Source organism: Podarcis cretensis, assembly GCF_951804945.1.
Source record: "Podarcis cretensis genome assembly, chromosome: 6".
Classification (NCBI taxonomy): domain Eukaryota; kingdom Metazoa; phylum Chordata; class Lepidosauria; order Squamata; family Lacertidae; genus Podarcis; species Podarcis cretensis.
Window position 1 is genome coordinate 63546859 of NC_137175.1, and position 25089 is coordinate 63571947.

The following is a 25089-nucleotide window of genomic DNA, read 5'->3' on the forward strand; positions in this document are numbered from 1 at the left end:
GGGCAATGGCTGCCAAACTTGGTTATAAAAACACTAGCTTGGGGTGTAGGGTGGGGTAATTTATTACTGCCAGCATTTACTCCAGTGAGTAGATACTGTACATCTGAAGGGTTAAAGAGGCTGCTCCACGTTATTGCAAATTATTTTCTGACATCCCAGGAGAGTATTTTACCACTTGGATGTCTAAGAGGTGTGTCCCCCCCCCCCCAACCGAGGTTTTGGCCTATCACATTCTCTCTCTTTCAAGTTGCACATCCCAAGACAGAAGCTGTGACTGTTTGTTGCTAAATCAGTTAGGCTTTTACATGCGCGCCTGTATTTTTTTCCCTGGTGCTTTGTAAATGTTTTCTCAAGAGTAGGCAGTGGCGTAGCGTGGGTTGTCAGCACCCGGGGCAAGGCAAGTAATTTGCACCCCCTAACCCGTGGATTTGCGCCCCCTAACCCGTGGATTTGCGCCCCCTAACCCTAACCCCCAGATGTTGCGCCCGGTGCGGCCGGCCCCCCCTGCACCCCCCACGCTACGCCACTGAGAGTAGGCCACCTCTTGTGAAAATGTGTGAAGCATTTGAAAATGTTCACCTTTCAAAAATGAAATATGCTTACAGAATATTAAACATCCCAGTTTCCAGGTTTGATGTAAAGGGCAGTTATTTTTTATGGAAGAAAGAACAGTGATAGTTTTAAACAAAGCTAAATTTATTATGCTGTTAGGGAAAAGTTCCTAGAAGGAAGTCTGGCACAAAGGGTGCTGCGAAAGATTTAATAACAATGGGGTGCAAGGGCGTAGCCGGCGGGGGGGGGGGCAGGGGGATCCACAAATATTATTAAAAAGCATTGAAAGTCCTCAATAAACTGAGGTTCTGCCCTCCCCACCAGCAGCAGCCCGCCTCCGTGATTTCCTAAAAATGATGGGGTGATCCTTTAAAGATGAACTTATTTATTTTTGGCATAAGCTTTGTTTGGTGCAAAGGATCCAAAATGATACCCTACGTTCGCTAGTAAACAAAGGTGGTTCTCCCTCCCCACTTTTCAATAGTTTCTGAACAGTGGGCTGTGATATGTTCTGCAGATTCTCGCAGCCCAACAGGTGAACGCTTCGACTCTGGAAAAGCTTTGAGAGGACCCGGCTTTCCACAAGCTGCACTGGCGATGATGTGGATTGGATGTGTTTGCTGGAAAGTTTCTGAATGTCTTGGAGGGCGGGGAGCAGTCAGCGGGGAGCGCGCGAGGCTTTCCCGGACTCTCGATTCCAATCCACACGTTGTGCACAAGAGCCTGCGCGCAGCTTGGTGGCACCAGACACCTCCCTTTCCCCCTCGGTGACTCCAATCCCGGCCCTGCCGCTCCTGCTCCTCTCTCTGTTCCGCAGTTTGCCGCTCTCCTCAGCCGCCGCTGTTTTCAGTCGGCAGCCGAGGCAGAGCTCCCAGTGTCCCCGGAGCTGGAGCGCAGGCGAGCCAAGCCACTGGCTGCCCGTCTCGGGGAAGAATCGGACGCGCGGCTCTGCTCGGCCGACCCATTCCGGCTGCAAAGAGGTCCGCGGAGGGCTCGTGCGCCCGGCGGCCCCTGCATGGAGGCGTCGGCCGCTGCTCCCCGGAGCCCCGAGGCGTAGCGCCCTCCTCCTCCGCCGCCGCCTGCAATCCCACGCCGAAGTTTGGGAGGCGCTCGGGAAAGTTTGAGCGCCGCGCTTTACGCACGGCGGTGGCCACCGTCCCCAGCAGGGCGCTCCAGAAGTCGCCCCCCGCATCATGGCGAGCAGGCCGGCAGAGCTGGAAGAGGCCGCCCGGCCGGCTCGCCGCTCCTCCGGCGGCTCGGCTCCCCCCTTGCGAAGGGGCAGCGTTGGCCAGCGGCCCCTCTGGGTTGTCTACATGGCACTTTTCTGGAGGCTTAGCGCCGCCGATTCGGAGTTTTCCATTTTGGACGAGGCGCAAGTTTTAGCCACTCAGATGAGGAAACTGGCCACGGAGGAGCTGGGGGTTGTCACCATGCAGGTAAGCTTCCCTTCTCCCCGGCGCTCTTTCCCATTCTTCCCCCTGAATTCTTCCCCTCCTCCTTTCTCTCTCAGCTCGCTTCCTTCTTCCTGGTTTTCTTTCTTCCCTTTCCCTTCATCCTTTCCTTCCTGTTTTTCTCCCACTTTTCTTTTTTCTCCCATTCCAACCCCCCCCCCCGCTCTCTTTTCAAATCCTGTCTTCTACCTTTTCTCCCTTCTCCTCTCTCTCTCTCTCTCTCTCTCTCTCCCCCCCCCCCCCGCGCACCAGTGGGCTGCTGCTTGTTTATCTCCTCTGCCTTTTTGTTGCTTAAAATTTTGCTTGGAAGTGGCACCCCTCCCCTCAACTTGCAGGGAACTGGAGTTTTTACCCGCTTAGTGGCGTCCCTCGCTAGATCTCCGATGTTGGAGCACCACGCTGGCTCTCACCGTTGTTGTTGGGGCGGGGGGCGGGTTAGGCAGAAAGAGCCTGTGTTTTCTCACCGTTTGCAGACTTTTGATCAGAGCAAGCTGCTGAATCCTTTCATATAAGAGCATCGATGAATGTTGAAACATGATCTCCTGGTTTCAGGCTGTTGCCCCCCTGGGCAGAGATACTTGAAGGAGGAGGCTTGGAACTGGGTTTTCTGCATATTGTGTGTGTGTGTGTGTGTGTGTGTGTGTGTGTGTTGCTCCAAAGACCTGCTTCATTTTTGAGGTAGCTATGGAAATCCTTATCTTTGACAAATCCAATTTTGGCAGATTTGAGAAGCTTGAATGCTTCCAGCCACTTAACGCTAGGGTCGTAATTAGTAGCTAAAGCCAGACTACTTGGAAGCAAGTAAAATGAGATTTGATTGTTGACTAGCACTGCTTTCTCCTGGATCTTTTTGTGTGTGGTGGCAGAGTTCTCTTTAAAAAGAAAATGCATTAGCAGGACGATGATCCTATGCATGTTTTCTTGGAATTAAGTTTCATTGAGTTCAGGGGGCCATATTCCCAAGTAAATTAGGATAAGAGTGTATCCTAAAGCTATCATCAACATTTTCTCTTAAAGTTGCCAAACTGCTCAATAATTTTGCTGGGTAGAGGAAGAGAGCTCCTCCGCTGAAATATTTTTATTTAACATTTTAGAATTTCCTCCCCACCCCCAATTTTCAACCCAACAGCTAGGTAGGAGAAAAATACTAGAAATATATCAGAAATATAAATGGAAATGCTGAGAGGATTGGTGTAGTTTTCTCTTTTTTTGCGAAAAACAAAACACAAAAAGCAGTTTAACAAATTTTTAGTATTTTAACTCCTGAAACGCATTTCCTGGCACTGGGTAATTTGCCCCAGTTCAGAAAGAGCGAGATGATTAGCAATTATAGTCTATCTCTGCCTTTGTGGTTGCATATTAATGACAGTTTGACTATTGTGCTTTCTGTAAAGGAGACTAATAGCTGTGTTACAGCAACCAACTGCAGCCTCCCCTGACAAAAGGTGAAATTGGATCCCCAAACACACTGCAAATGCGAGGTAGGGTCAGTGGCAAAGGCAGTTTTAAAGCCTCCCAGATTGAAAAGGAGACGCTTCATGGAAGCAGCAGGGGTCTGTGCCCAAATGGCCCTTTATCTTCTTCAAACTGGCTCCTTTCTACTATCTTTTGAAATATTATTGTTTCGGCTCCCTCCTAGGGCTCTTGGGCTTTTGTCAGAGTTTCTTTCCCCCTCGTTTATTGTAAGAAACAGCACATTAAAAATGACTATGCTTAACAAGGTAGATAGTAGTAAATTATTGATATACTGAACTATGGAGAATTTAGAAGTCACTTCCCTTCTCCCACAAGAGCCGATGGCACATTTCTCTCCCTGTGTGTAATCTGTAGACTCTGGGAATACTGTTAAAGGAAAATGCTACTATACCGTTAAAAGAGATGCTCTCATTTTACGAACTTCCCCCTTACTGGTACATACCTATGTATAATTATGTTTGTGTAAAGTGGTCTTTTCTTTCTTTCTTTTTTACATCAGGGCATGTAAAAAAATGCATTTGCATGCATTATTTGTCATGTTAATTCTTTAGCTTGTTGGGCGATTAAGTATCTGTCACTAAGAATTGTGGCTTTTAAAGGTTTATTGGCTTCCAGAAGAAATGTTTGATGCCCATACTAAATATATTGTCTTACTGTTAACTGGGACGGGTGAAGCTAGATGCCATCAAGACAGTAAAGCCAGAGATTGGTAAAAAAGAGAGTGGTAAAAAAAAAAAAAGTTCGTTGTTTTTCATTTGTTTCAAGCTTGCCATGGTTTCTGCAGAGACTTTACTGCAGAAGGAAGTTAGTGTAAAAATACTTAATTCAGAAGGTGGTGATTTTGTTGACTTTTATGTATAATTTAGCTGTAGATACTGAAGCGTGTTTGTTGTCTCAAATATCTGCAGTCGTAAATCTGGTATAATACAGGAGATCTCCCTATGGTCCTGTTGACATCATCAGGTGTCCATAGTAATTGGGAATGTGTCAAAAAAGAAACTAGAGGAACAGTGAAGGACCTTTACATATCCTAATTGTTGTGAGTGGGTATCTAGCAGTGGAGACAGCAGGAAGGAGGCCTAAAAAATCAGAGACCAACTAAAGGAGATATGGGGAATGACAAGGACAAAGCCCAGAGAAGAGAGAATAAATCAGGGCGAGACTGCAAGTTGTGATTGTAAGGAGGTAGAATTTGATTTCAAATGCCTTAAATGATTGATCAGAAGAACTGAAGGAGAGTGAAATGTTCTCCCTGACAATTAAGTTAAGGAGAGAGAAGGGGTTGGAGAAGTTGAATAGGTGATTCTGGGCTTTGAATAGTTCACATCATTATGTTTGGAGTAACAGGACTGTATAAGGAGGTGACACCAACCAGAACAATGTGAAAATAAGAAAGCGGGTAGCCACTCCCAGGCTTGTGAAACCCAATGATGAGAGAATGGAAGGGGCTATCTGTATTTGAAAGGCAAAACAGTATTTCTGTTGCCTGTGAGTGGGGTGGCAGTGAGATGACGTATCAAAAATGTTTGTCAGAGATTGACTTGAGTATATTTGAATCTATGGGAATTAGTTAAGATTGCCCATGAAGGCTGTGTGAAGAAGCAACCAGCCTCAGTCCCTCATCGCCTACAGAAATGGTCCCCACAAAGGGAGAAGGGATGAAGGAAACCTCTAAATCTTGAAGAAGCTGCAGGAAAGGTGAGAAGGGTAACCAAGGGTTACCAATGTGACAATCGGCCTCAGAAGACCCTGTAGTGGGTGGTTGTGTGCAGTAGAGAGCATGATAAGATTCAGAACTTTTGTTAGGCGTTTCTGAATTTCCTACAGCATTCTTTTGCTCCTGTTCCTGGATTTTCGTTTACTGCTGATATGTTTCCGTCTTCTGTGTTTTATTCTTACAGTTCTAATATCCCTTAATGTGCAATGCTTGAAGTTCTTATATAAATGTAACAAATTCATCCCAAAGCATGTTTGATATGGAGACATGCACCTATGTATAGTTGTGGGGGAAAACACACATCTGTTGCGCAGTGAGTGAGGTTAGTAGCAGGAATGCATTGATCTAAACATCAGGATTGTTTTTCATTTTGTATGGCACACAGAATTACTTGTAACTGAAATGTGGATTTAGGGCTTTTAATATAGATAGATGTGTTGATTTGCATTTAGTATAACCTGAAGCGTATGTATCCCGAGGTACCACTGTACTGCTAATGGAATGGCATGGATTTCATTTTACAAAGAATGTGTTTCGTCTTTGATCAAAAAAGTTAAACAACCAACAAATGTGTGGTCTGAATTTGCATGGTTACAAATATTACACAAAATGTCTTTTTCACCATTTGGTCTTATTCTGGTACTCGCTGGAATAAATAATCTAGAATATATAGACGTTTAATCAGTAGTGTTTTTTTTTTTAGTATTTTACTGAAAGCTAGTTATACTTTCCTTAACCTAGTCTCTAAAAGTTGTGTTGTGGTTTATAAATGAGAAATGCTATGACTCAGAAAAAGGTAATACATTATACCTAGGGTCACATCCAGTGTTAGTCATACTCAGAGTAGACCTGTTGAAATTCATGAGATTTTTCAATTCATTTCAATGGGTATACTCTGAATAAAAAATATGTGTAAGGTAACATCCTAAGGCTTCAATGGTATACCTGGTATATAGAAATTTGGCCACAATTGTAAGGTATCTTAGTATCTTGCTATACTTTTTGTCAGGCTGTACTGGTAGGCTGGTTCTGAACTGTTTGCCTGTGTCTGGGAAATTGGAATAAATATGAAGTGACTAGCAATATCATTATTGGTGGATTAGTTTCCTGATAGACCCGTGAAATAACCTTACCAGAATTGGAATGAAACCTTAAGTACTTTTAGCTTGAAGTGAAACCATTGAGCTCAGTGAAACTGCCTTCTGAGTAAATACGCATAGGATAAGACTGTTAGCCATTCCTATTTGTGAATTCTTTGAAGAAGGAGAAGCTAGTTCATGCATGTGTACAGTATACGTCACTTGAACACTAAATACTTATTTTACATACAAGAGACTCGGTCAAAAAGTGTGAATTGTCATTATTATTTATTAAATTTCTATACCAAAGATCACAGGGCAGTTCACAATATAAAATGGTCTCCTCTGAATAAGAACTGTGTTTGAATTTGGTATTGGAGGATATAAAAGTACTGTTGATGATTAATCGCTAATAGAGTAATGTGCATGTATGTGACCCTGTCGTAAGATGCAAACTAGGTGTTACATGGGAGATGCTTTTATAAAATGAAAAGCACATTGTTATGAAATTCAGGCGTGGGAGGCTTCCAGCTTGATAGAAAACTGTGTTAGGAAGGCCTTCTCTTTATGTTATATTAATTGTTCTGCTTAAAATCCACACACCCCCAATTGGATGGATGGGAAAGTAACTGTTTTCCTCCATTATTGAGTGGAAAAGAAACAAAGGAGACCATTCCTAAATCACAGTGGAAATCTTGGGGTTGGGGAGGGGGGAATTAGGAGACAATTACATGCATTCTCTATGCATTATCCAAGTTGTTCCTAAGATAATTCTGTTCATTCCCCATCATGTATCCACTGTACCTTAGTATTTGGAGATATGTGTCTTTGTCCTTCAACCATAACAAGTATAAGTTACAAAATGTCAAAATATTTATCATGTTAGTGTATTATAATTAGTACTGTGCTGAAATCTGCCCTCCCAATTTTACAAAAAAAGTTTGTGAAATAGGTTTTAAAATTTTCTTATTCTTAGGACACATTATAATTTATGTAGGTTTTGAGTTTTCCTTGTTATTGGGAAGTGGCCAAAGACAGTTGTGTTTGGTTTTCCTTTCAATAAACAAATCTGTAGGCTGCCTGCACTTCCTGATCTGAAAAAGCCCATGGGGGGAGACATCTCTGGATATCTCCCTCTGGACTTTAATTGACGTGTGGGCACCTGGGAAAGCTGCAGAGGGGAAATTCTGTATTCAGCCCACAGTGCTGTTGTACTTTGGCCACTAAACACCATATAATTAAAATAGGAAAAGTAAGTGTATCATCATCACCCCAGCTCTTGATAGGTTTCTAGTGTGGCATACCCCTGATCTGAGAGGGGAAGGTCAAAGAGGTTTCTTGGCTCTGCATAGCACGAAACATCCTCATGTTTTGTATTTAATGAAGCAAAAACAGGCTTAAAATATGCAGGGGTCAGTGGATCACTTCAAAATTGGGAGTGCTTAGTAATTGGATGAGGCATTGTGCTAGCTGAAGGTTTAGCATATGAAAAGCTGCTGTTTTGTCGAGTAGAAAAATTCCCAAGATTGTTTTAACACAGAACTGCTTATATAAAAGTGAATGTGTCTGACCGCAAGGAACACCACAAATTAATTGTACTTCAGGCTAAAGCAGAAGTAGCCAGTGTGCTGCCCTCCAGATGTTGCAGGAATACAACTTCCATCATATTTGACAGTTGGCCATGCTGGCTTGGATTGAAAGGAGTTGGAGTTGAGCAGCATCTGGGAGATGATGCTACATTGGCTATCCTAGTCTAAAGTAGGACGACCAGATAGAAAATATAGGATTCCTGTACGTATTAATAGTTGTGCAGAAGAGAGAATTTTAGCAGGTGTTGCTTGACCTGCAAGCAACACCTGTAGGTTTCTCCTCTTCTACAGCTACTAAAGGTGCAAAGATCCTTGCCCATCTTTGCCTGAAGGCTTCTTCCTTTCTATTTATTGCATTATTTACACACTTGGAAAATTGTTGAAGCTAAAGGAAACATGAGAGGGAAGAAAATTCCCCTTCCTTCTGCTCTGCTTTGTGTCTTTGGCAGTGCTTTGGGCTACATTATCTATTGGCATAACTCAGCCTACAGAGAATTAAAGCATTTGTATAAAAGTCAAATTATTCTAGTTTCACCAGACAGTCGGGCTTTGTCTGTGGCTTATGACATGATGGTGGAAAGTGATCAAATAAATGTGATTTGTTAAAACAATTGACAAAGGGATCCCAGCTCTAATTATGTAGAACAAGATTCAAAATATTAATTAGCCCTAAGTTTGACAGAAACACGTTAATTGTTCTGTTGGTGTGTAAATGTATAATCTGGTGTCACTGGGGCACACATTGCTGTGGTCTGCTTCATAGTATATGAAGACTTATGCTGCCAGGAGTTCAGACGACCAGAGGATTCTAATTGCAATTGTATGGAAGAGACAAACCTATAAGCAAAGATGGTTGTGTACACTTGACTATACCAGTGTATATCTAAATTTTGCAATCCAAAAAGGTGGACATGGACTACATACTCCATGCTTGTGGGTTTCATATGCAGATTGACTGAGCATCAAGAAGGGATCTGTTTATAGGCACCTGCAGATCTTGCACCACAGGCAACTTCACCTGAAACACAGTGCTCAAAGGATAAGCAAGGATCTGCAAGCTAACCAATGAGAGTGATATCATCAATGTTTTGATGAGTCAGTGACTAGTTTAGGCTGGAACTCCTCTCTTCATAGGTGTCAACCTGTCCTTTTCAAGAACAGCAAGGGAGATGGCACTTAGCCTCCTCATACCACTGGAAAGGGCTGGAGCAGGACATTTTCACATTGGCCAGGGGTGCCAAAGTGTTGCACAGCTGTGTGTTTAGGCCGTAGGTGGCAAGAAATTCCATGCAGGAGAATGTGTTGGCTGGAGTGCTCTTTCCTTGCTCTGCATCCAGCATGGAAACCCAAGCAGCCTGGTAGAGAAAGGAGACTCCCTCCTCTGTGTCTAGCATGGAAATGTGACAGGCTGCCACCAGAGCAACATCGTTCTCCATCCTTCCTCTGCAAGGAGGCTAGAAATTTTGTTTTGGCAGAATATTAACTTTTGTGGGCCTGTTTACAAGGTTGGCATTTTCTTCTCAAATAGTCCAGAAGCTTCATGTCAGTCCTGATGAATTAGCAAGCAATGCAAGTGAATTTTATTTTAAACAACATTTAACGGTTTTCTATGGGTGTAATAAGGGACGTGGGTGGTGCTGTGGGTAAAACCTCAGCGCCTAGGACTTGCCAATCGCATGGTCGGCGGTTCGAATCCCCGCGGCGGGGTGCGCTCCCGTCGTTCGGTCCCAGCGCCTGCCAACCTAGCAGTTCGAAAGCACCTCCGGGTGCAAGTAGATAAATAAGGACCGCTTACCAACGGGAAGGTAAACGGCGTTCCGTGTGCTGTGCTGGCCCGCCAGATGCAGCTTGTCATGCTGGCCACGTGACCCGGAAGTGTCTGCGGACAGCGCTGGCTCCCGGCCTATAGAGTGAGATGAGCGCACAACCCTAGAGTCTGGCAAGACTGGCCCGTACGGGCAGGGGTACCTTTACCTTTACCTTATGGGTGTAATATTTTAGTAATATTTTGCACTAATTTAATGGCATGCAATATTGTAATATTTTAGACTGTAGTTCTGAGAACCTTGTTGCTGTCAGCTGCCTTTGGCATCCCTATGGTGAGGAAGAAAAGAGGAGCTCGATAACCACTGCTGTATTTTGAGGTGTATCTTTGACTTTCCAACCACGTACAACTTCAGTAATGAAAACCTCCTTTTAAGATAGGGGCATTCAGCTGCTTTTGTGCAAACTGTTGCTGCTACTTATCATCCCAAAGAACTCCCATATTTCATGCAGTAAACAGGCTCTGAAAATCAGAGGCCACAGACCGTGATAAAAAAAATCCGCTTTTTCAAATTGTACATATCAGTTTGATTTGGTTTCAGTTGTATGTAAATCTTATTATATCATATATATATGTGTGAGTATCAAGGTGTTTCTGTGGTTTTTGAGCTGAATATTAACATGTTGTTGTGTAGTGTCTTCCTCATCAGGTGTGCTAGTTGATGTCATACCTACACAAATTGAAGAAAATAACAATAGTGCACAAATCATCATCATCATGGTTTATTTGTATGCTGCCTCTCTATAAGCTAAACCATGTGCTAGGCAGCTTACAACATAAAAAGATTTACATCATTACAAAATGATAACAAAAATAATCATAACCAATAAATTAAAATCTCAATGCAATTAAGCAATTCCCACATAAGACATAATAAGATCTTACAATAAAGATTTAAAAAAAATCATACAAATAACAGCAAAAAGTAAGCATTTTCAGAATTAAACATTGACCCCAACAAAACTCCTAAACAGTACCCCTATGCCAATCCCAAGAGTCTCTAGGCATGCTGAGCAGCAGGTCCTGCAGGAATCATATTAAATATAGTCTCTCTGGCCTCTATAGCAGCCTCAGTCAGTGCCCCACCCACCCAGGCCACATGAAAAGAGCATGTAAAGCAGGACTTGCAGCAAACACATGCCCTATCATGGTCAAGGAATCCACCTTAGGATAAAATAGTGAGATGCAACCTATACCTGTACAGTGGTCCTTGCTCATCTCCTGTAAAGATCTGTGTAGAACAGCACTCAGGTTCTAGTAATTTTCCTGTTAGCTAGGCAAACTAAACTGAGTTGATCTGACTTACATGGGAAAAGTAGATTTCTCATTGTTTGGTGCTATTCCTGTGAAGCAAGATGTCCTCTGATTTGTTGGTCAGTGAACGAAAGGAAGTGGTTTTAAAGATGTGACTTTTGAGTGTTGGAATTTGGTAGTTCCAAATGTAATGCAGGCTACCAAAGGAAGTTGCCAGCTAACTGCTGTAGCGCATCACTTGCTTTTGAATGAACTGAGACACAGTGAGAATGGAGTTTGGGCTGTTACATTCCACATGAGCCAAGGGGCCTCCTATCCTCATGCCCTGGAAGAGATGTCTGAAGCTGATTTTCATCTGTTTGCTTTAGAGAGAGGGTTGTTACTTTCCATGTTGTGACCATCAGAAAAGAAAGATGACCTTATGCGTTTTGTCTCTTTGAGAATTATTGCTGTGCACACCGGTTATCGGTTCATCTGAAGGAACGACAGGAAGCAGCTATTAAATTGCTAGATATTCCTGATGCATTCATATCACTTTGTTTATAAAACAAATTGCCTCTTCTCAGCAATTGCCAGGTACATGAACAAAATAATGACATTGTCAAAGGTGATGGTAGAATAGTGGACTGACAGAGGATTCTTCAATACTGAGACTGTAGGAGAGTTATAGTTAAGGTCATATGCAAAGTGCATTGAAGGACCACTTCAGGGAGTTGTGGAATCCATTCATGGAAACTGTTTATGTGCAGAGAATGCGCAAAAATGTTGCAACTCTTTTTGAGGAGCAGCTCTTTAACAAAAGTGGCACCTTATTTGCATGGCACTGAAGAACAATTTGCATCTGTTTGGTATGCCTTCCAAGTTGAATATCAATAAAAAATACTACCCTGAAGACAGATGTTACGGACTAAATGGTGATTTTAAATCATAATGTTGATATTGGAACAGTTTCCCAGATGTGAGAATCAGAGCTTTTCTCCAATGCTGTCAAGTGTATATCTATTGGCATCAAGTAACATTTCTTACCACTTCTAGAGGAGAATCGGCACAACTCTGGTGCCATAATATGTGGTTGATAGTTTGAGATGAGGCTATGCATGCTGAAGACATTCCAGGAATATCTTTAGATATTATCAGTCTTTTACCTGCAGAGAAATGGAAAATATCTTGGTCTGGGATAGAGGCAACCTCTCCAGTTATTAAGAGTTCAAAGGAAGAACCAGGAAGTAGATACTTCCCAGCTGTTAATACAAAGAACTAACAGAATATATATGAGAACTTTATATGAGAAACAGATAGTTCAGCTGATTAGGACCTTTGCAGATTTTGTTACATAACTACTATGGTTACATAACTACTATGGTGTACATCATGTCCTTACAGCCAGTCTTATACCATACAGAGTGCTGACAGTGCCAACAAGACAACCCATCAAAATAAGACTGCAGTTCTATGCACAACTTACCTGGGGGTCCATCTTATTGAACTCAGTGGGGCATATATCTGAAGGGATTGTGTTGTAAAACTTTTATTTCAACAATAGAGCAAATTAACTCTTTTACCAACTGAATTAAGCTTTGTGTTATAACAATTTGGTGTATACTCGGTTTACATTAATTCTAAGCATCTTGCTAGAATTAAGTTGACCAGATTAACAGCTCAAATGTATTTCTTCTTTTTAAGCTTCTGGTTGATGTAGATTATTTAAATATCTGACAAACTTTTTTTTTTAATGTTGAAGCTGATGAATGCTTTATGGGGCCATTTCCCCTTCAAAAATGGTGTATACTACTGTAATTGGAGTGGAAGTCAGTGAAGTAAAATATCATCTGTTTTACATGATTGTGTGTTGGTTTGGTTCCAATCATAACAGTGTTTTAAGAGACTCTCTGAATGCTCAGGACTACAGCATTTTTCATCATGTTCCTCTTCGACTTGCTTTTTTTATGAAACATTTTGGAAAGATATTACAAGGCCCTAGTGGAAAGGCAGTTAATGTTGTCATGCTTAGGAGGAGGAAAAAATCTGAATTTTTAATTAGGCTTTAGTTGTTTCTTCAAAGCGTCAAGGCATCATTAGTGATGTAAGTCTTGTTGCATTAGCGGAGACTGACATTTCACTTCAAACACAGAGAATGCAGCTGTCCTGTGCAGATAAAAGTTGCCAAATGTGGTGCAGCAAGGTGGATTTGTAGATAATTAGCTGTCCCATTTTTACTGCTGTGCTGAAGAACCCTGCCAGTCATGTCGGGGAAAAGAGAAAGCTGGAATTATTAACTGGGAGAAAATCCAAATATGCCATAAAACACTTCTGGAATCACTTCAGCTGTGGCAGGGCTGATAAGATGTATGTTAAGGGAGCACACAAAATGAGTACAGTATATGATATCGCAAGCTGCCGCCGCCACTTTTTTAATTAAAAAACCCTCAAAACTTTAATTTAGTCAACTGGAAATAGCATGGGCTATAATGAATCCTTTACTGTGTAGTAAAATAATTGCTTTGGATCCATTAGTCTCAACAAGACTTTGTAGCAAATAATGTAGTATGGCATAGTTTTGAATGAACCCTTCTGGATCAAGATATCCCAAAGTAATCCAGCATTACTGGATCAGTCCAGTATCCTGCTTTACCACAGCAACTGGTATTCAGTGATAGACGGTCTCTTGAATGTGGAGGTTACCGTATGTAGAGTTCTCATGACTAACAGCCATTGCCAGTCCTGTCCTTCATGAATTTGTATGTCTAACCGATAGTGGCTGTTGTGCTGTGGCAACGAATGCCATAAATTTATCACTCCTTTTTATTGAAACATTTTGAAAGAAAGTGGGGGTAGTAATTCGCTGGTTTCTTAGCTTTAGTTGCTCCTGCTCAGTGTGTGAAGATCCGTGGTGGACCATACGAGTACAGAGATGAACCTGCAGCAGAGGTCTCCTACAAGCTTTATACGCTTCCATGTTCTTTGAAAGCCTGATCAAAACTTGGTTTAAGAGCTTAACTGACTTCACTAGGTGGTTAATGCCCACACTCCTATGGTTCACCATTAACTAGATTTGAAACTATGGTCTGAAGCTAATTGCAAGTTTCAGGTCAATAGCAAAGCTTAGTTTAGCATTCAGCATCCCATCCATATGTTAGTGCTGATAAAAGTTTCATCTGTGGCAAGGCTGGTTGGAAGAGGGGAGGGAGGATTTGTGCCATATGTAGGTGACACCACATTTGGTGACTGTTTTCTCTTGTTATTGTAATGTAACAGTTGTTTGGATTTAGCACCCAGAAAATTAAGTGGAGATGGGTGTATAAATAATTTGTAATGTGTATATGGAGCGACTTTCACCTTAAATAGCACCATGCCTTTAGATAGCAATCACCAATAATCAAAGAAGTTGCATTCTAGTTTCAGGGAGATAAGTGTTTTTTGAAAGGAGCAAGAGGCCCCATTAGTGAAAGCATGCCTCTAGTTAAGAACAGTTTCAGGTTAAGAAGGGACCTCCGGAATGAATTAAGTTCATAACTAGAGGTACCATTGTATAATATAGCTTCCTCATTGATTTTTTCTTGGACTTCCCCCCCTCTATAGCAATATACATGGATCCCCCTCTGTCTCTCTGTTTTGCCCTCACAGTAAATTTGAGGCAATCCCAGAGTCATTGGCGACTGGACCTAATGGTCAGGGGTCCCTTTACCTTTACCTTTAAGCTCATTCCTATTTTCCTTTCTCTTCAGTGAAATCAGTGACTAGATGGCCTCTTCAACCTACAGAGCAGATGGTCTGTGCATGTGGGTGCGTGCATGTGTGTACAAGACCAGCACAGGCATATTCTACAAATTCTCTACATGATATAAATCAGTATTGATTCTGATACAATTTTAGGCAATTTCTGTTGTTGCATACAGTCAAGGCACTGCTAAAACACTCTGAAATAAGAAAATATCTGAATCATATATTATTGTTACTAAAAAACAAGACTATTGTTGCTAAAGAAGACTATTGAAGAAAGGTTTTTGTGTGTGCATATACCACAGTGTGTGTATTCAACAATAGCTATTGATGGTTTATACAACTTTTCTGTCAGCAAATACCAAAAGTTGAATACAAAGGGAAAATCAAAATGTCACATAAAACCACTTTAGTAACAAACAGAAACAAATAAGAGTAGCAAAAGATCAAGCCACAATCCCCATAAACCAATTTTTAAAAACTACTAGCCCTTTTTTATAAAGGTTGGTGGAACAGGAGAGTCTTTACTAATTTTCTCAAACCGATAAGTATTGTAAGTAGGTCAGCCTATAGGCAGTTTTTTCTGTAAGTCAGACATTCATTTGACCTAATGCAAATGTGGATTCCTGCAAATTAATGATAGGGGAGATTCATATGTGTGTAGGCGTTATACTGGACAAGTTAGAGCAGAGTGGCTCTCCAGATGTTGTTCCAGCTAAAACTTCCATTGTCCTGGCCGAGGTTAAGGGATAGAGTCCAGCTGCCACTGGACAGCCACCTGTTCCCCATTCTTGACTGAGAGCTTTAAGTGTTCTATAAGCAGCACCTTAAAATGATATTGGAAACAGACAGAAGTACTTAAGGCCTCCTTCAGACCTCCAGGTGTATTCTGAAACATTTCATTGATACAATAATAATGCTTTGGTGGTGGATTTATACTCTGCTATCCACACATTTATGCTGCACTCTTACACTATAACTCCTGCCAACCTAGCAGTTCGAAAGCACATCAAAGTGCAAGTAGATAAATAGGTATCGCTCTGGCGGGAATGTAAACGGCGTTTCCGTGCGCCGCTCTGGTTCACCAGAAGCGGCTTAGTCATGTTGGCCACATGACTGCTGTACCTGCTCCCTCGGCCAGTAAAGCGAGATGAGCACCGCAACCCCAGAGTCAGCCACAACTGGACCTAATGGTTAGGGGTACCTTTACCTTTACCTTGCACTATAACACAGCAAAAGTAGGAGTATAAAAACCCAACAATAACATTTGTGGTATGAAAAGTCATAGGAGTTCATCAAGACATTACAGGATGTGCACTGTTTGAAAACAAAGTATTATATATGTACTAAAACCTTTGCAGGCACATGCAGTCTTGAAAGTGGGATTGTATATAATGCCATCATCAAGAATGCACAATAAAAAGGGTGTCTGAAGCGGCTCTGGAATGGACTCTGTGACTTGCATTTTACAAGACAGCACATGATATAGCACACTTTTAATTATTTCTTCACCAAGAATGTTTTCGATGTTTTGCGAAAATTGCTAAATTCACCGAAGGATGTGCAGTGCCTTCTCAGAAACAAACCTCCCTTTAGTTCTGTGGGACTTACTCTCAGGTAGGTGTGTGTAGGATTGCAGTCTTAAGTGAGAGGCTGCTTAAAAATGACACACCGAATAGTGAGGTTCTAATAAACCTCACGCGTGGGAATTGGGCAAGTGGGATTTGAATGTGTTTGTAATACATTTGGAACCAACTATGTGATGTAAGGCAAGGGACATGGGTGGTGCTGTGGGTTAAACCACAGAGCCTAGGACTTGCCAATTAGAAGGTTGGCGGTTCGAATCCCCGCAATGGGGTGAGCTCCCGTTGCTCAGTTCCTGCTCCTGCCAACGTAGCAGTTCGAAAGCATGTCAAAGTGCAAGTAGATAAATAGGTACCGCTCCGGCGGGAAGGTAAAACGGCGTTTCTGTGCGCTGCTCTGGTTCGTCAGAAGTGGCTTAGTCATGCTGGCCACATGACCCGGAAGCTGTACACTGGCTCCCTCGGCCAATAAAGCAAGATGAGCTCCGCAACCCCAGAGTCGGCCACAACTGGACCTAATGGTCAGGGGTCCCTTTACCTTTACCTTTATGTGATGTAAGAAAGAGTAAACAGCTCCATTTCTATATACTCATACATGCTAATTGCGAAGCCTTGGAATTTTTCCTCTTCGTGTGAAAATTAAAATCTTGATCATGCGTGTAAATTAGTGTGTGAGCTTGTGCTTCACAATCTCTTTATAAAATGTGTGCACATTAAAGGGATGTTTTTAATAGAGGTACTGCCTGGATGAAAGAATGCTTTGTGGATAGAAGCTATTGTGCATTTCTGAATCTCTCGGCAGTTCCTGTGGAGCTTCCAAAGTCCCTGTGACTGAGCAAAAAAGAAGAAGGAAAAAAACCCCTTCTAATTTTAAGCTTGAATGGAGAATAATTGGAGGTGGAGGAAAGGGAGAGAGGGATGGGGATTGGGGGATGGGAATTGGTAAATGATTGGTATTGGCATTTGCGATGTGAGCATTTAATACTCTTCATTCATCCTCCTGCAAATGGAGCTTTTGCATTTGCATTCTGACTGTGAAGGGAAAGCGAGGTTTTCTTATTTCATTCAGATTTAGACATCTTGTCATAGGTATAAGATCCAGACCATGTGTTGGTTCAGGTCCTACCAGTAGTGTGTGCTTATTTTCCCTATTAGCTAATATTCTAACTATATATTACTTAAAAGAACAGTTTACAGATTACAGGGGTTATTTTGTCTGGAAAATATATTATTGATTAGCAATGGCAGAATGTTTATAAATTCTTCTTCCTCCATTAAGAAACAACAGAACTGTTTGTTCTACATGAGGTGCAATAAATGATGCTGTCTAAAGGAAAATAAAAAGGCAGGGTGCTTATGTTTTGTTAGAATATGCAGGATCTATTTTCTTCTTATTCAAGGGGGTTCATATTGGACTCTCCAGTCCCCTTGTAAATGTTTTGGCATCTTCTAAAGCGAAAGCATGCTGTAAGTCAGTGTTTGTTATCAGTTATTATGTATTTACATTGATCCATCTCTTTCCACAAGAAGATGTTAAACGTTCATTAAATACAGTGGTACCTCGGGTTAAGAACTTAATTCGTTCCGGAGGTCCGTTCTTAACCTGAAACTGTGCTTAACCTGAGGTACCATTTTAGCTAATGGGGCCTTCCACTGCCGCCACGCTGCTGTTGCACAATTTCTGTTCTCATCCTGAAGCAAAGTTCTTAACCCAAGGTACTATTTCTGGGTTAGCGGAGTCTGTAACCTGAAGCGTCTGTAACCCGAGGTACCACTGTACAAAAAAGGCTTGCACGGCACAGGCAACACTAAATGCCTGACTTCTAGGTGAGGCCAGTTGGGCATCTGAAACATGGGTGGACTATGTGGGAAGGGGAAACTAGCAATGTTCTTCTGGATCTCAGTGATTGAGCTCTAGTGTAGCTCAGGCTGTCCTGATCCTGAATCCAAGTTGCTCAGGGCTTTGTGAATCAACACCTTGGGACCTGGCCTGGTATATGCAGCCAGTTGAGATGCTTTAGCAGAGGTGTCACATGTTGTCAGCTTCCTGCGCCCATCAGCAGTTTACCCACTGCATTTTGCACCAGTTGGAGTTTTCACACTAGACCTAAGGCCAGCCTCACACAGAGCAGTAATCCAATCTCAAGGTTACCAATGTATGGACTCCAGTGGTCATGTTATTCTGATCCAGATATATCTGTAGCTGGCATACATGACAAAAATGGTGAAAGGCATTCCTAGCCACAGAGGCCACTTAGGGCTCTGATGATAAAGCAGGGTTAGGAACTGGGATAGAAAAGCTAGGAGCCAAATGACTTCTGGGACTTGGGTTGTGGGCGCCAAAACAGAATGTCTAGTTGCCGCGGGGGGGGGGCAACAATACTTTTTATTTATTATTTTGATAAGCATGAACTACTATGCTGTCCACATAAGTGACACATAGTTAATATCACATTTTTAGCAAAAATTGTTAATACATGTTTAATTTGGTGTTGACAATAAAAATATTGGCATCATACTTCAATTTTCAAAACACTCTACTCTTTATGATTAAGCTCCTTAGCATATTGTCTATCCTTAACATATACTTTGAGGCTTCAAAGTGCATACATTTCAGTAATCCTTGAGTGTCAGCCAGGCGCAAAAAATGGCACCCAAACTTTTTGAGATGCTCGCAAGTGGAGAATCTTTTGGTGCAAAATGCTAATTTTGGCGCCCTGCTAATTTCGAACCCTGTGATAAAGATGTATCCAGCAGTACCCCCAAGCTCTGCACCTTCCCCTTTAGAGAGAGTGCAACCCTGTCCAGAACAGGCAACTGGCCTATCTTCTGGACATGGAAACTACCTACCCAGAAAGCCTCCACCTTCCCAATGTTCAAACTCAAGTTTATTGCTCCTGTTCCTGGCCTCCACTGCATTGGCAGTGGTTCGGTGCTTGCACAGCCTCTTCTGATTCAGAAGTTATGCAGAAATAGAGCTGATTCAGATGTTATGGAGAAACAGAGTTTTGGATTTTTTTTTGTTCACACCATAGGATGGAATAACAATTATCCATTTGTTTCCATCTCACACAACCAGTGCATTTTATTTACTGGGTGGCAAAACAATTGAAACAGGAAATGACCTGAGATACGGTTTCCATGACACCCTTCAGTCGGTTCAGTTTTCAAGAAGATGAAAGGCTAAGGGATGTCTTTTGGAGAGAAACTAATTGGATGGCTGAAATTGGGGAAGGTTTAATTTAAAGAAATAAAATGAAATGGAGCAAAAGTGCAACAGCTGTGTTTGTGTATATACTTATACTCCTCATTTACAACGTTCCAAAGAGAAGGTGACCTAACAGAGCCTAGAGCATGCAAAAAACAAAAACCCAATGCCTCTGAATGCACAGGACTACTTTTTTAAACAATAAAGTATATTCTGATTTAAAGTGATAACTGAAAGAGCAAACCAGCCCCTGGCCAGACAGTGGTGAGGCATGACAGAGTATCATTGCATCCACAATCCTGTTGTTCATGCCCAAGGTGGCAGGCAAAATCCTGCTCTGTAGCTGGCAGAGCATTTGGGCCTGATGTTGTCAAGTGATAGGATTGGGGCCAGCTTCATATCTCTCCCCTGTTTAAGATAGGAGCGGGATCTGGGACTTAAAAGGGGGAGGGGAGGGGGACTGTCAAAGACTTTGCAAGTGTCTTCTCACTTCCCTTAAGTCCCTGAGATCAGAGACTTTGAGCTTCTGATGAATTTTATGAGCTTGTGATGTCTCCATTGGGTAACTAGGGGATGAGGTGTCTTGTCCGTCCATGGAACAAAAAGTTATTGGTACTTTGTTCAACTCTCTTGTCTTCCAAGATTTTGCAGAGGTATACAGATGCAGCTTGTCACGCTGGCCACGTGACCCGGAAGTGTCTGCGGACAGCGCTGGCTCCTGGCCTATAGAGTGAGATGAGCGCACAACCCTAGAGTCTGGCAAGACTGGCCCGTACGGGCAGGGGTACCTTTACCTTACTAATGTTTCAGTGGCAATTATCTGGGAAGGGAAAGGTGGAGTCTCCCCTGGCAATCCACCAGCAAGTCATACACACCTTTTGGAAGGCACTAATAATAAAACAATTTGAAGGAATTAAATATTAAATCTTCAATACTTCAAACAACCCCCCTTTTTCTAGTGTTGCATAAAAGGACCATTTATATCCTTCCTTATATTTATATATTAAGTGAAGCTGAATACTTCTGAATTTTGTTGAGTTCTTGTTTTCTGTAATATCATCACACTGAGGCAACAAAGCAAATGCCATGTATCTTTAATTGCCTTTATCATATCTTCTAGAAGGCACAGAAGATTTACAAATCCTCCTTTAGTTGACCAGAGATTTCACTCCAACATCCTGTCAAATTATAGCAAGTTTGAAATAATATACATATGCCCCAAATATCAAATACCAACATTTTAAACTATGCTGCCATTCAGTTTTGATAGCAATGTCAAAGCTACACCACAGTAGCTTACAGTACTGGGCAACAGGCCAGGCTGATACTTGCCACTAAAGCTGCCAGATGCCACTAAACGCAGGCCCTGTTAGTTTTATATTTTTTATGATAAAAATGGCACAAGCCTCAATGATTTGAGTCCAAGCTTGACATCTGCCAAGTGTAGCAACTGAGGAACAAGTCCTTTTATGTTTAACACAAAAGAGCATAAAATTCAGTTTACTCCCGTGAGCTTGAGACTCTATATTGATAAGATTAGCAGCTGTTGCATTCCCCACCCCAACTTAAACAATTGTTACTTAAACAATTCCCCCAATCAATGACTTCCCAAGTTCTTGTTGGGGCACTGGATTCCTGTAGACAATGGTAGTTTAAATTTTGTTTGGTTATGCTTTGATGGCCAACTGCAGTCTTGTCTCCTCCTGTACTTGAGTATTTCATCTGATTGCAGAAATCAAAGGAGATTTTATGTACGTTGTGTCCTGTATTGATCCTCTGAACAGCACATAAAGTGTTTTGCGCTAAGCCTTACAAGCTCAGAGGTGAGCAGCACCCAGGAAAGACTTTCAGTACTGTTATTATTATTATTTATTAAAGCTGTATACTGCCCTTCATTTGTCGATCTCAGGGTGGGTCACCGCATAAAAATACAAGATAAAAACACAAAATACATAACAACCACCCTCCCTTCCCACAAATACATTTAAAAGTGTATAGGATGTTAATCAGCCAAAGGTCTAGTTGAAGAGGAACATTTTTGCCTGGCATCTAAAGGTATATCATGAAGGCACCAGGCAAACCTCCCTGGGGAGAGCGTTCCACAAATGGGGAACCACTGCAGAAAAGGCCCGTTCTCATGTTGCCACTCTCTGGACCTCTTGCGGAGGAGGCACACGAAGAAGGGCCTCAGATGATGATCGCAGGGGCTGAGTAGGTTCATATGGAAAGGAGCAGTCCTTCAGGTATTGCAGTCCTGAGCCATTTAAGGCTATGTTGGTCAAAACCAGCACTTTGAATTGGACCGAGAAACTAACTGGCACCCAGAGCATTTGGACCAGGATGTTAGAACATAATTCACTTTATGATATCCTTCTAGCAGAGTACCGTATTTTTTGCACCATAACACTCACTTTTTTCCTCCTAAAAAGTAAGGGGAAATGTCTGTGCGTGTTATGGAGGGAATGCCTACGGGTGGCATGCCTACAGATTTTCCTCCTCTAAAAACTAGGTGCGTGTTATGGTCGGGTGCGTGTTATAGAGCGAAAAATACGGTAAATGCTTTCCATTATATAACAACATTTCCCAATCTCTTATGATTCTGTTTTGTCTTACATAGCAGAGATACTGACATGTCACATGCCGAAAGAAAAATGTTTTTCTTCTTCTCATCTTGGTTCCATTCAAGTGGGAGCTGTGGGCCTGTTTCATCTATTCATAGACTTAATGGATGAGCGACTCTAATCACAGAATTAATGCAAGAACATAAGCTTGCCATCTTGTCAGTTTTTGGAATGGAGGTCATCTGAAATGATGTACCAGATTTGCACTAGAACACTCCTTCCCTAGTTTTGCAGAGTATCTGTGTGGTAGATAAGCTAGAAGAGGTCATGTTCAGCATTTAAATGCTAACTCCTGTTCCAGTTTCCAAAATCTGGATTCTTTGATCTGGGCCTCCAAAACCCCACCCTTGGACATTGTCAGAATTCAACATTGGCTTTGTTCACTCATAACACTAAATCAGGGTTTAGCTTTGGGTGCAGGAACCAACCAAAAAAAGAGTATTTGTTTTTGTTTTGTTTTTAAAAAACCCTTCAGAGTGGTTTCCAGTCATGGGGTTTATAAATTTAATGAAATAAATAAATAGGCCTGAACAAAGCCTTAGGCTTTTTCACTCCTCTCTTCTCTCCTCCTTTTGAGCAGAAGGAGAATTTTTCCAGCATTTAGTTTCACTTTCAAAGATTCCTTGCTTGTTATGTATGAGTCTGAGGTAGTGATTTAAACCTCTGGTTAGTTAAACAAACCAGTTTCATAACCCACTGTTTTGAAGTTGGCTTGTTTGGAACTGACCAGAGATTGCTTTCAACCACAATGTCTGGTTTGGTATGTGACAAGGCAAGACCTCTGGTCTATACCAAATGACAAGCCAAGATTCTTTTCAGAGTGAAACTAAATGCGAGTGAAATTCTCGCGGCTGTGCAGGAGTTTTTATCTTCTCTGGTTATCTCTCCTCTATAATTCTATATTTAATGAGCATTATTTTTAAAGTGTGTGGAAAGAATGAAAGAAAAGATGTTAGGTTTCAGGTGATAGATTCAAGTTGAAGAGCGGGCAGCATTATGCTTAGAATTTTTAAGGGCCAAATTAAGAACACTAGCTTGTTAAATGAATCTTTTGGGTGACACTCTCATATATGTCACCCAACTGCTTCTGTCAACTGTTCTAGTGGCAGTAGCACTGTTTTAAGAACTCCAGATTCTCAGAATGCAGATTAAGCATGTACATTCTGTGACTTCACTATGGCTGCATTCAAATGGCAGTTTATTCCATTTCCTTAATGCTTAATTTCTGTGTTATATTTCAGCTTTCACACAATGCAAAAGCCACTTCTAGAAATCTTGCAGACTATAGTGGAAGTTTAGCTATTTTTTTCTGTCTTAATTGCTTCCGGGGGGGTGGAGGGAGATCCATTTGCAACCGCATCAACCCAGAACATTGTGGCAGTAAAGTGACAAAAATTTGGGGAAGTATACAGGCATACATGGAGGAATCATGGAGGAACTGAAGTGGAAAGTGGGTGGAACGTGGGTGGAAAGGGTGGGGGAGTAGTGACATTGTCCAATGATGTTAGCTGTGCCACATCACGCCCACTGGTGTGAATGAACTCTTAACACGACATGCTGGTATATGTCAAAAAGCCCTTATTCCATAATGCAATAGGTGTGAAAGGGACATTAGAAAATAGTATAGAAGCACTAGCGTTATAATCAGGAAAAGTAGTGCAGTAAATCCCAGGTCTGAAAGCACCCTATGTTTATTTACTTGCAATGTAATCTGCTAAGGTACCGCAAAAAGACAGATAATATGCTGACTGACTTACCTTGGTGTGAAAGCCAAACAAGCCTTGCACAGCTCATTATTTCAAGAGAAAAGAATGCCATGCCATCAGTTGGGAAGGGCAGTGTTTCCCCAGGGTTTTCCAAGAGAGCATTTTCTACATTTTTAGATTGCAGCGTTGCTCATAAGATCACAAAACCTGTCTGTCAATCAGCTCTGTCCTTAGTTGTGCACGTGAATCAAATCTGCTGCTGAACACGGAATGGATTTTTCTGTTGAGATAGTCTCATGTTTTTAGCGTTTTTCTAAAATACTGAATATTTTAATATAGGTTTTTGTAGTTGTAACTTGAAAGCAGATGAATGTTGTAATATAGACTCTGTCCCTGATGAAGGCCTTTGACCTCATCAGCAGGAAAGGGTTTTTACACTACTCAGTAAGATGGGATGCTCACCTAAGCTTCACAAAATTATTGTGACCTTCCACAAGAACATGCGCGACACCGTCTAGTACAGAGTTTCCCAGGGTTTTCCAAACTTGGGCCTCCAGCACTTTTGAACTACAGTTCCCATCATCCCTGACCACTGGTCCTGCTAGCTCGGGATGATGGGAGTTGTAGTCCAAAAACAGCTAGAGACCCAAGTTTGGGAAACCCTGGTCTAGTATGATGGTTTATTCTCGGATGCCTTCCCCAACACAGGACCATGTTCTTGCCCCAACTCTCTTTGGCATATTCTTCTCTCTGTTGCTCTCATATGCCTTCAACTTGACTGAAGATGGTGTGTACTTGCATTCAACCAGGCAAATCCCACACCAAGTGTGGCAGGTCCTGATCTGAGAGATATTGTTTGCAGATGGCACAGCCTTGACAACCCACTCAGAGGAAGCTCTACATAGACTCGTCAGCTGTTTTGCCCAAGCCTGCATGGAGTTTGGCCTTACTATCAGCCTGATGAACACCAACATCCTGGGTCAGGACATTGCCAGCACTCCACACATAAGCTTTGGTGACCACATGCTTGAACTGGTAGATGATTTTGACTACTTAGGCTCCACCATAACCAGAAACCTCTCAATCAACACTGAGCTAGACAAGAATATCAGCATGGCAGCTACAGCAATGGCTTGCATCTCCAAAAGGGTATTCGAGATTGTGATGCTAATGTTCAATACCAAGATGAAGGTCTGTCAGGCTTGTGTGTTGCACACACTGCTTTATGGAAGTGAGTTGTGGGCAGCTCACTTCCATAAAGCTAGGAGTGACGCATCCATGGCAGGTGGCCATCCAAACTCTGCTTAA

The 25089-nt window shown here is 42.0% G+C and overlaps 1 protein-coding gene across 1 annotated transcript in view; it reads left to right on the top strand.

Annotated features, from left to right (window-relative positions):
- Positions 1–885: 885 nt before the first annotated feature.
- The window catches only part of CACHD1 (cache domain containing 1), a 121122-nt gene continuing 96918 nt past the window's right edge, over positions 886–25089 (top strand). Inside the window, exon 1 of the mRNA XM_079982393.1 lies at positions 886–1988. Coding sequence (XP_079838519.1) covers positions 1746–1988 — 243 coding nt within the window. The 5' untranslated portion in view covers positions 886–1745. The remainder of the gene's footprint in view (positions 1989–25089) is intronic.